Source organism: Delphinus delphis, chromosome 3 (genome assembly GCF_949987515.2).
Source record: "Delphinus delphis chromosome 3, mDelDel1.2, whole genome shotgun sequence".
In the NCBI taxonomy this organism is placed as follows: Eukaryota; Metazoa; Chordata; class Mammalia; order Artiodactyla; family Delphinidae; genus Delphinus; species Delphinus delphis.
Genome location: NC_082685.1, coordinates 85941146 through 85953658, shown reverse-complemented (window position 1 = coordinate 85953658; position 12513 = coordinate 85941146). Strand labels below are relative to the sequence as shown.

The window sequence follows — 12513 nt, the reverse complement described above, 5'->3', positions numbered from 1 at the left end:
TCACTGGAAGTATATGAAGGGAATAGAATGACTATTTTCAGACAGAAATCTGATATAATCCCAGACAAACATCTAGTGTCTAAGTAGAGAAAAACTGTTTCATTGTTTGTTAAAAATTTTTAAAACTTAAGAAAAACCCTAAATTTTGGCAATTAAGATATACTCTGTATCTGAGCAATTACTATTTGATGTCTGTGACATATTCATTCTTTTCCACTTTAGAAAATATTAAAATTTGTCAATTTCCTAACACTGCCCTTCAGCTCCCTTCTCTGTTAATATAAATATGCATCACTCAGTACCATGCTCTGACTCTACATACCAAAAAAATGCAGGAGGTGAATTAGTATTTGACCACAGTCCTGGAAATTTCAGTTATAAGCCCCTTGAATCTCAGCTGAAGTTTGCGCTAGAACCTTTAATGCTAAAATAAGACTCCAGTAATCAAAAACATTTTTCGATAATAAAAGCAAAATGCACACACACGTTGAAGCAAATATTGAGTTGTTCATTTTAATAAAGTATATTGTACTTACAGGTCACCTCCCCTGCAAGAGTAAAAGACTATGAAAGATGAAAAAGATTACCTCCTGCTTTGATAAATCTGCTGTTTTGACACTCTTCTATTTCAATAAGAACAACTCAGAAAAAAGGCAGATTCATGTGAACTGTCAAGACCAAACTAATTCTTAATGTAGATTACTAAAGTAAGCTGCTGAAAAACCAGACATCTAAAGGGGGATGAAGACTTCCTTAGGCATATGTAAAACTGGCATAATATTCCTTCACAGTATAGGGCACGGGCTTAAAACGTGAATTTTTTTTTTTTTTTTTTTTTTGCGGTACGCAGGCCTCTCCCGTTGCGGAGCACAGGCTCCGGACGCGCAGGCTCAGCGGCCATGGCTCAGGGGCCCAGCCGCTCCGCGGCATGTGGGATCTTCCCGGACCGGGGCATGAACCCGTGTCCCCTGCATCGGCAGGCGGACTGTCAACCACTGCGCCACCACGGAAGCCCAAAACGTGAATTTTTATGAGGCATTTATTAGGATCTCTTTTACTAAACTAAAATATCAATCAGGGCTATTCAAGTTGCCTTAACTTCAAAGGGTGCAAAATTTGGGGGATGTCGATTATTGAAGTTATCTTTTTGGTAGTCAATTGGTCCTTTAAAAATATTTCTTTAATTGAGCCTTGGAAATAAGAAAGATTGTGATAATAAACTATTATTATATACCCATTTTACAGATGAAGAAAATGAGGCTTGGTGAGGTTAAGTTACCCAAAATCACATAGCTATTAAGAGTATAGATGAGGGATTTGAACCCAAAGGTGCTTTCACCAGAGTCTGTGCCTTTTTTTTTTTTTTTTTAACCATGATCCACTCTCTCCTTTGATACAATGTATCCCACTCTTCTTTGATATAATCCCCAGCATATGATCAAAAAATGTTACTAAGAAACTAGGGAACTGCTGCAGTGGGTGCAGCAAAACCTAATGCTTCTAATATATCTGCTTGTCTCAAACAGTATCATCTAAGAAAAATTTTAATTGCTTTTTCTATTTGGTTTACTATTACAGTATTTATTCATTCAACAAATACTGAACAATTCTTCTATGTGCTGTTTTCTACTAATTTTTTCACTTAAAATATACTTTTTTTTTTTTTTTTAAAGGGCTTCAAATGCTTGGCTTTTTATTTATTTACTTATTTATTTTTGGCTGTGTTGGGTCTTCATTTCTGTGCGAGGGCTTTCTCTAGTTGTGGCAAGCAGGGGCCACTCTTCATCGCCGTGCGCGAGCCTCTCACTATCGCGGCCCCTCTCGTTGTGGAGCACAGGCTCCGGATGCACAGGCTCAGTAGTTGTGGCTCACGGGCCTAGTTGCTCTGCAGCATGTGGGATCTTCCCAGACCAGGGCTTGAACCCGTGTCCCCTGCATTAGCAGGCAGATTCTCAACCACTGCGCCACCAGGGAAGCCCAAAATATACAGTTTTAAATCAACATTATGGTTAAGCAGATTTTCCACATTATAGAGAGCTTGCCTGATTTTAGAAACACTTGTGTGAGAAACTGCACTCTAAGTTCCAAACAACTCACCTGTAAATAAGCTTTTGGAACATATCCCGTTGGCAAGTGAAGCACTTTCTTTATATTAGTATTCTCCGGATTTACTGAATATTCTTACACTTCTTAAAGGATGCTCAGTAACCATCTTATACAATCAAATGGTTTCTGAAGCTGATCTTGATCATTTCAATAAGATATCTCTTCAGAATTAGGTTTCTTATTTTGTCAGTTTTAAAAAACTGTGTAGTAGATATTAAAATTACTTCACAGTTTAAGACTGTAAATTTTAATTAAAGTACACAAAGCAGAGAATTAGCAGTTAACCACATACATTCAAGTATGCACTGAAGAATGATGCCCACAGAAACATAAACTGTCCTCATGATTTTCTAATTTAAAAAAATACGTATACCAAAAAGACTGGAGCAGAAAGCTTCAGCTCCTTGAAAGTTTTCATTGATGAGATTTTTTAGGATTCTAACTTCAAGGAAATGGACATTTTCCAGCTCCATACTTACATCACCATGTCAATTATGAAGGAGTAAAACTAAAGCATCATGGGTATTCAAGTTTACTTGCCAATAAGCTTAGGAAGAGTATTCCCTAATAATCTCCGAGAAACTCCTGGATTCCATCTGAGCACTATGACTGTAAACTATCTTTATTCCAAGTATCTTCTTTTGAAGGAGATCTGCTAAACCTTAGATGTGGCAAACGCTAGAAGAATTCTCTGCCTTTTTAGTATCATTTTAAGAAAATGACATCTATCTTCCTTATTGTAGGTCTCTCATTAAAAATCACTCGTTTCCTGAATCGAGTGTGCAATCATAATTTAGTCTGGATGCTGAATATTCAGTGGATTTAAGAAGAATTTCTTTGAAAGTACAACTTTTCTGAAGTTATTGTATTAAAAAGGTCAACCAACTGGGAAGATACAGCTGAGATGGAAGAGTATCCTTTGGAGAGCTGAAAATGTAAAAATGTGTTTAAAATGTATCTTGCACTACCTGATTTGGGGTTCCAGTAGAGTTTATAAAGTAATATTCTCTAAACAGTAGGGCTAATAATTTCTAATCTTTTTTAATACAAAATATATTGTTTCTTTTTAAGCATATAAGACCTAGGACCTTATCTCTTCACTTCCTTTTAGTTGTTTACTCACTTAATTTCTTCTCAGACTAGCTACATACTTCTTGTTTGTGTGAACTTTTTTCAAGTTACCTAACTTTTCTGTGCCTCAGTTTCTCCACCTGTAAAATGGGAAATAAGAACAGTACCTCACAGTGCTGTTTTGAGAACAGTAGGGTATTTAGAACAGTGCCTGGAACAGAGTGAGTGCCACATAAACACTAGTGAGCCTTATTTATTGATCATCTACTACATGCCAAACAATATGATGGAGGGCATAGAGCAGAAACAGCCATGAACAAACCACCATAAATATATAATGTGATTAACTGCTTGAGCGAAAATAAAGCAGAGTTAAGAGTGTAGAGAATGGTACGGATATTATCTTTATATAGGGAGGTCAGAAGAGCCTCTCAGATAAAGACTTTTTTTTGGCCCAACCTAAAGCAAGTGAGAGCAAGGGATGTGGATACCTGGGCCAATGAGAACCTCAGGCAGAGAGAAGATAAAGAACCAAGGCCTTGATGTCAGGGGGCACTGGGCAGGTATGATGAACAAGGAGGACAGGGTGGCCGGAATAGAGACAATAGGCAGAGATGGTAGGAGGAAAAGTCCAAGAGACCGAGGGTGGGGAGGAGAAGAGGACTTGTCTCAGAGGACCTTGTTTGCCAGGTTAGAGACTCTGGATTTTGTCTTGGTGAGACAAGAAATCTCTGGAGGGCTTTGACAGAGCAGTGATGTGAGGAGGGGAAACAGATAGGAGCCTGGCGCGCTAGTCAAGACAATGGAGGATGGTGGCGTGGATCAGGTGGCCAACGTAGAACTAGTTCAATAATTCTAATATGCTGCTCCACTCTCCATTTTCCTTAAAAATATCCCTTTAACTGGCATTTATTGAACATCTACTAAGTAAGGCTTTGGGCTGGGCCATTTTACAGATGTTAACTCTACCCTAGTGTACGGACCCTATGATAAAATATATTAAAGCTCCAAGAAAGTTTGAAATCATCTATTGCAACCTCATTATTTTACAGATGTGGAAATAGAAACCCAGAGAGATTAGATGATTTATCCAAAATCATATACCTCGTTAGGTCAAGAGAAGGGCCCAGGGCTCAGTTTTCCTCACTTTACAGAAGAGGACATTCAAAATCAGCAGTTGTACTAACTTACAAAGATAACTTATGGCGCCCTTTTTTATTCCCCTTTGCCTCTTCTGATTTAAAAATGACGACACAAAACTTCTTTCACACATGTCCTCTTTAGGTTAATGTTTATGAGAATCATTTCTAAAATGAGCATTTTTGAAGTTTCTAAAATAACTCTTTGCCTTAGGAAGTCTATATAAATGACTATTGCCATAATCTATTGACGGGCAGTTCTGCAAGTCTATCACTGGTAGAAAAACCACCGACCTTCTCTAGTTATTTTAGTATGCCAATCTCTTACCAAAATAACTCCTGTAGATTAAAAACAGTATCTGTCAGATTGAGAGGATGGGCTCAGTCTGCCTGACCGATAATCGGCGATTCCAACAACTTAGTACACTGCCTGTTCCCAAGGAAAGGAAGACGTGGCATAGAGTCGTTCTTGAGACAAATAAAGGATATAGAATCGTGAATGGTATTTTATTTTTAATGTAAACAGGAAACTTCATGAGATATTTCCAACTACTGTATTTTCTTAATTTTGTATAACTTGGAGAAATTAAGAAGGAAATAAAGCTCGTTGAAGATAAAGCAGAACTTGATAAGAACACTCCGATTTGTGTCCTGAGTCTAAGTGATGAGGTGGACTTCCTGTTATGAACTATTCCTCTTCCCTTCCCCCCCAATTCAAGCTTGTATCTGACTTTCGGTCCTCTGCAGTCACCCCTGAGCTTAAGCCTTCCTCCGGCACCTTGAAGCAGGACCGTCAAAAGGCTATAGCTTTCATTTTTCTCTTGGAAAACTTGCAAGAGATTTTAAGGCCTTGAGGAGCTGAAATATACCCCTGGCCTAGTAAGGACATTTTATAAAACTGACAAGTGGGCAGTCAGGCTGGCTCCTGAGATCAGCACTAGGGCTCCATGTAATGTAATGAGTGCGAAAAGAGCTATTTCCCAATCATCTTGTTCGTTCCACGCACATTAGGAAAGAGGAAAATTCAACTGAGGGCCAATTCTCCCCTAAGAATCCTTTAGTTTAATTATGACCACTGTATCTGAAATGTCTGTAAGGTGTCCACTCTCAGCAGTGAAAGGAAGAGAGGAAACCCTTTCCCTACTAAAAAGACGGGGAAGGATGCTCTTATGGTCTTAAAACATGATTGAAAATTCAATTTAACTGATGACCAGGCCACTGCGCTTCTTGTAAATGAACATCTTTTTGCTGCTAATTTTGTGCTATTTTACTTTTCATTAAAAGAAGTAATTCAGGTTAAACTCAGCTGAACAGCAAAAAGCTCTTGGTATTTTGAAGCATTTTGAACAATTACTTTGACAGGAGCCCTTGACAGTTAAATGACTCTGTTAAATGAATGTTACAGAAGACACATAATGATTTTTAGTGAAATATTGAATTTAACCACAAATGAGGAAAAACCAGTCATAAGCACTATGGGTGTATTTGAATAATAACATCTTGCTTATGAACCTCAATGGATTCTGTAATTTCTAATAATCATGCAATCAACTAGTTAGCTGGTGAGTATGTTTCCCATCTTAGTGCCCTCTATTCATTTTTGCGTTTTGCTTTTGTTGCTGTTTTTTAATCTGAGAAACCATGTGAAAATTTTGAAACTGGCAATAATTTCCTCTTACATCAGTATGATATTTTAGACTTAGGCAATTAATGAGTCTCTGTCTCACAGCTGAAGTCTTCCTTTTTCCTTTTTCTCCTCTGCTGAATGAGATTCTTTGACAAAGTAAAAATCAGCAAAAGGCAAGAGCCTGCTGCCTGAGAACATGTGAATTCACTGTATGCTAGTGTTTCCCCCATCCACGGGACTCAATATTCCTTTTCTTATTTTATGGATCGAACGTGAGATACTATCAAGACATTTACACGTTTTTTCATGACTAACGACTGAAATATGTACTGAAATAATAAAACGGGTGCTGTTCAATTTCCTTTCTAAATTCAATTCCAATATAAGTGAGAGTGCCCTTGTGATGGGGAAATCCGGCTTATTAGAAAACTCTGTTTTCTGTAGAAGAAGAGGAGCTAGAAATCCTTGTAGACTTAAAACATGTGGGTGAGGAGAGGTAGGGGAGGACACTGGGATTGAAGAAATGAATCAGAAAACCAGGAACGCTCTTTATCTCGTTTGCCTGGCAGGCGACGAGCAAGCAGCCCAGCATCCTGGGAGGCTCTGCGCTTCCTGATTCTTCCAAGCAGGTGAGGTCCAACCTCCCCTACGTTCCCACGGCTCCCTGCACTCAGGCTCCCTGCACTCAGCGGCATTCAGCAACTGTCTATTTCCACTTTCACTGCCTACTTAAATGTCTGCTCCCCACTAGACAGTCACTCCTTGAGGACAGGGAGTGTTTTTTCATTTTGCATCCCCCAAATTTCTGAGCCATGATAAGCTGGTCAGTAAATGTACTTTTTTTTTTTTTTTTTTTTTTTTTAGTAAATGTACTTTTGAACAAAGTACTTTTAACATTTAACTCCTTCAGCTGACAGTCAAAACACGTAGGAAAGGCCAGATAGCTTAACTATCTGATACTAGTTAAAGGCAAGTCCAGATACACAGCAAGCTGCCTAAATTAGGTATTTCCTATAACCCTGCTAACTCAAGTGTGGTCCATAGACCAGCAGCAGTGGCATCACCGGGGAGCTTTGCAAATACCACATCTCGGGCCCCACCCCAGGCCCCCTGAATCAGAATCTGCATTATAACAAGATCCCCAGGTGACCTGTGCACAGTGAAGTTTGAGAAGCATTTACCTAGGATACATGACCAGTATGATGCCTGAAGAAGTGATGGTGTGTAAGATGGAGAAAAAACCAAGATACTTCTTCACACTCTTGCCTGTTTAAAGACACAGCTGCTCTTAATAATTGTCTTTTCTCCTTGGTGCAAAGAGAGTATTTATCATCAGCTTGCTGACATTTGCAGGAGTTTTGGCTTTCTCCAACTGAAAATGTGGATGATTGAAAGGATATTGCTGACACCTGAATGAGAAATCCAATGACTCCAAGCTATGTAAATTTAATTATTTCCTTTAATTCTTTTTTCAGGAATCTCTTTTTCTTTTCCTGAGCTTTGGTAGCAATTTTCATTTAAAAGAAATACAAGTCAGCAGTGGTTCACTGAACAGGCTGACACGCGATTTCATAGGGGGAGAGGCGCTGTGTGTTTAATCTAATTTGTGCTCTCAATTCCCAGCTAATGTATCTAGGGATCCTGATGTATGCATGTACAAGGAGACATCTATAATGCAGAGTCCAGCACTCCGCAGTTCTCTGAAGCACGGCTAAAAAATCAGTCTGGGTTCTTGCAGCTGCCCTACAACATGATAAATCTCTGTATACTCACAGATGTAGAAATATTCCCGGCCTGGTCTGAATTCAAATCCTAGGGAAAAGGGTGTGAAGAGCTGGAATTTTTCAGAGAACTTCAGTGGTCCATTTGGAGAGTGAGGCCGGTTACATTCCCATCTCTTGAACCCTTTGGAAGTATGGTCGCAGGCACTGTAGCCATCAAAGTTCACCATGTAGAGGACATAACGCTCAGTCTTATCTTCTGGGACTGAGTCCTCATAGTGAGGGCAGAACACATCCAGGTAGTCATTGATACAGACGTCAATGTGGTAGTCACCCCTCTGAAATCTGTCGGAAGAAGAAAAAGATAGGATTATTCATAGAGGAAGGGCTTCCTGCTTGGAATCAGTGGTTGAACCCATTAATAACGCTCAGGCTAAAGATTTATTATAGTAAGTTTTTATTTGGCGCCGTACGATTTGAGGCATGGTTTGAATTGTTGCTGTTCCAAATCTAAATAACAGCATGCCATTTTACAGAGGAATCCTATTACCGTTGTTTCAAACTACCCTACCAATGGAGCACTTCACTTTCATTTTAAGTATTAAAGGTACCGATTTGCTGTTTTCCTTCCATTGTTAAAATCAGAGTTTTCATGTTTCTAAAATAGTGTTTCATTTAATAAATGTTTTTGAATAAATGAGTAAGAAATTTAAAGAATAGATGAATTGTTTTTGTTATAACTGAGACCATTCTTAATTTCCTATGCAACTGTGGACAATTAGAGTGATAAAATTGAGAGAATTAGAATCATAGAATTTAAAAGCTGAAAAGAAAATTCCTAGAACAACACTTCCACTTTAGAGGAAAATAAAACCCGAAGGCATCATGATGAAGCAATGAGCCACTGAGCCAGACCTGGAACCAAGACTGAGGATCCTAGTTAGGTGTTTCCCTTAGTAAATCTGCTTTTGTCACAAACTCGTTTTAGCCAATCTCTGTTTTGATGCCCTCGCCCTTTCCCTATTAAATTGAAACCATCTAGGTCGAATGACTTTTCTGCCCATTTCTTTCACTTTCATAGGTTGTGTTCTAGGGCTGGACTGAGGAGTAGAGAAAGTAAGAAGTCAGATGAAAACAGCAAAACCACGGCCACTTCATCCTGAAAGAGTTAAAATGTGTGCACACAAACACACCACTGCCCACATCACAGTGTCTGCTTCAATTCTTATCTTAACAAAGTTTTGCTTATTTGTTTTAACTAATGTGCCTTTCCCCATCAACTGAACAGTTTTTCCCAGGACCCAGTGGTGTGTGAAACAGGAATTGTTACGTACACAACTTTCTAAAATCAGAGTGGAAAAGCCTACAAAACCCCTTTGTTTTTAGCTGGTGAGGAAATTCTTCTCTGAACCCTTAGGAGGGTCATCACAAAACTATGTCACTGCTGAAATACAATGCCCATAAAGTCATAAAATCTTCAAGTCAGACAGTCTCAGGGAGAACACTTCCCAGTGACGGTGAGCTAGTCTATTCTATCTTTGGACATCTCTAAATGTTAGCAGGTTTCTTTTTATATTGAGCATAAATCCACTTCTGTGTAATTTCCATCCAGTGATCCTACTTCTGCTGCCTGAAATTACAAAGAGCAAATCTAATTCCTCTTCCATCAGGTAGTACATAAAACATTCGGAGATGTCAGCTGTATCTCTCTCTGTATCCTCCTTTCTCCAGACTTGAAAATCCTGATTCCTTTGGTTATTTCTGGTATAGTTTCCAGACTCCTCATCATACTACTATTTTGACCCTCTTCACATCTTCTAGTTTCCCAGTGTTCTCCTTAAAATGCAGCACCCACATATAACAAGGACCTCTGACAGGTTGTTGTGAATACTACCTTTGCTCTGGATCCTAAATATTCATTGACAAAGTCGAGATTCCCTTCTGAAATACACCGTGGTAAAAGTGGAAGAGCTACTTATTTTGAGTGAGTAGAACTAGATCTGCTGCTGGTTGAGTAGGAGAGTTGTAAGCCATCCTGAGCCTCAGTTTCCTCACATGTTAAGTAGAATGATAATGAGAATCTTCCTTGCTGACCTCACACAGCTGCTTCAAGCCTCAGGTGAGGAAATGTATGAAAAGCACACGTGAATATAAAGCACTGTTACTATTAACAGGATATATTAAAATGGGTAAGTAACAAAGTATTACTTTTTAAACAATGGCAGTAAGAGCATACAACAGAAATAAAAATAATCCCCAGCTTTCCCTTTTTAAAAATCCCAGAAGAAAGGAAATCATATAAGAATCCTAAATTCTGTCCATCCTCAAATATCAAATGATCCCCAGAAATTCCACTTGCTCTGTGCTTTGGAAAAGCAGCATGTTGATTTATGCAAGAGAAATAAGGAAAGATGATCAGATCACTTCTCGGTTAGAGGATCTCAAAATACATAACCATTTTTAAAAACAAGAAAACCCTCAGAAGTATTTATTTCTTTATATCTACAGTGATGACGAAACCAGGTTTTCTTTTTCTTCATTACTGGCAGACAACGATTTGTCAAGATACAAGGAAAGCCTGTGTTGCTTTTAAAAGGTTTTTGCACATCAAGGTAACATCACTGCCAAAGTACAAAGAAAAGACACTGCAACGTTCAGATAAAAGGGTGCTGGGATGTGAATCATTAGCACTCAGAGTAGGCTGACAGTTCTGGCTGAGAGCCAGACAAGAACTGCAGCAGAAGGCAATGCCCAGATGCACTTTATATTATTATATTATTATTATAGATTTTAAAGACATTCAAGGGGGACGTTTTTCCTTTCCCTAAGTGTCACTCATCTTAGCTTCTGCTGGCACTGGACACTGCTTAAAAGTGAAAATTAAGAAAACTGCCACTGTCTGGACCCATGCGGTTATTGCTTTATTCTACAAATTGTCATAGTTTTCTGATGCCTCAAGTTTAGCTACCCTTTTTCTACACGTTTACCCCTGTTAATTCTGCTATAATTTTAATAAAGCAAAGCATGAGACTGAAGAGCCATTTTACATTGGGTTGAGCAGTTATCCTTTTCTGGTGACAATTTACTTTGTGTGGGGTGTTAGGTGAATCACTGTGGAGCCAATTTTAAACATGAGATTGTCCTAGCAATTAACACTTACACCCTTCTATGCACACGACAAAGAAATGATTATGATTTACCATAGAATCAACTTACACTTCTGTTTCAGATATTCAATTTGCATAAATTATTTTACTAATGTAAATTTCAAAACAAAATGGACAATGTGAACATAAAAACAGTGACCAATTGGAACTCATAAAAGACATCTGTATAATGTAGCTAAGTACAATCCAAAGAAAGGTTGAGAGTTAGATAGACTAAGACTATCCCAAATTATGCTCTTTGACTACGGAGTCACACTGAATCATTCTTTTCTGGCCTTACTGTGAAGAAGCACATATGTATGGCTAATATTATTGAGTGGTTATTACGTTACATTCATTATCTCAATTTAATCTCCATCACAAGGCCACAGAATAGACACAATTAGTACACCCAGTCAGAGATGAGGAAACTGAGATTAAGAAGTCAAGCAACGTGCCCGGTGTGACAGGAATAATAAAAGGTGGAGGCAGAATTCAAACCCAAGCAGTCTGACCTCAGAAATGAGATTTAATTGCTAAAGTCAAGTTCTTAGGTCCACTCTGTATTTCGCCAGAAGGATGATTCTCATTCTTTTCTTTTTTTTTTTTTTTTGCGGTACAGGGGCCTTTCACTGCTGTGGCCTGTCCCGTTGCGGAGCACAGGCTCCGGACGCGCAGGCTCAGCAGCCATGGCCCACGGGCCCAGCCTCTCTGCGGGATGTGGGATCTTCCCGGACCGGGGCACGAACCCGTGTCCCCTGCATCGGCAGGTGGACTCTCAACCACTGTGCCACCAGGGAAGCCCCTAATTCTTGATGGGGTTTCAGTTCTTTCCTACATTCACTGATGCAACAAATATTCGCCATGTCCAGGATCTGCTACTTTATGGCTTTACATCTGTTGTCACATGAAATCCTTATTGGGTAGTTATAATTAGTTTCATTATACCAATGAGAAAATGACATTCAGAGAAGTTGTTATCCACTTAGTTCGATTTTTTTCCACAGGAAATAAGCAGCAGAGGTAGGATTTCAACCCCAGTCTGATGGCTTCTGAAGCATATATACTTTCCTCCTAATCATAATGGCTCAAAGCTTGACTGACTGTAATTCCCCTCATCCTGTTTACACTGATCTTCTAGGAAAGTCTGCTGCAAGGGGTCCTGGCCCTTCTCTCTTCCTCACTAGGTTGATCCTAAGCTCCTGCACTGAAAGCGGAAGGGTGCATCAACATCTGAATAAGCCTCAGATCACAGGGTTAGCTCCTGACTCATGCACATCATTCCAATCTTTCACAGGATAAAGTGCTGTTAGGCTCCGTAGCCATTCACAAGAAGGGAACTTTTTTTTTTTCCATCAGGAAACTTTCATGAGTTTTAGTTCGTATTAAATGAGCAAATTCACCTCTAGGAAGAATGATTCCACATGCCAATATTTACAAATTTCATGGGTAGCCCGCCACTGCTTTGACACATTTGTAAATTTCTGGGAAATTTTCTTATAAATGTCTCTTCTTTACTCCTAATCTTTAATTCCATCTATTGTATCTGTGGTTCTCTACCTCTCTGAAACCATTGCATATTATGAACTGTAGGAATTTCTGGCTGCATACCAACACGCCAACAATAATTACAATACAATCTCTACTAAATTATCACAGTGGTTTACGATGTAAAAGCAGGCATGGTTGCCACACTTAGAGAA

General features: G+C 39.0%; 1 protein-coding gene across 1 annotated transcript in view; it reads right to left on the bottom strand.

The window, feature by feature from the left end:
• Positions 1–12513, bottom strand: part of EFNA5 (ephrin A5) — a 277926-nt gene that overhangs the window by 39331 nt on the left and 226082 nt on the right. Inside the window, exon 2 of the mRNA XM_060009055.1 lies at positions 7717–8009. Within this exon, the coding sequence (XP_059865038.1) occupies positions 7717–8009 (293 nt within the window). The remainder of the gene's footprint in view (positions 1–7716; positions 8010–12513) is intronic.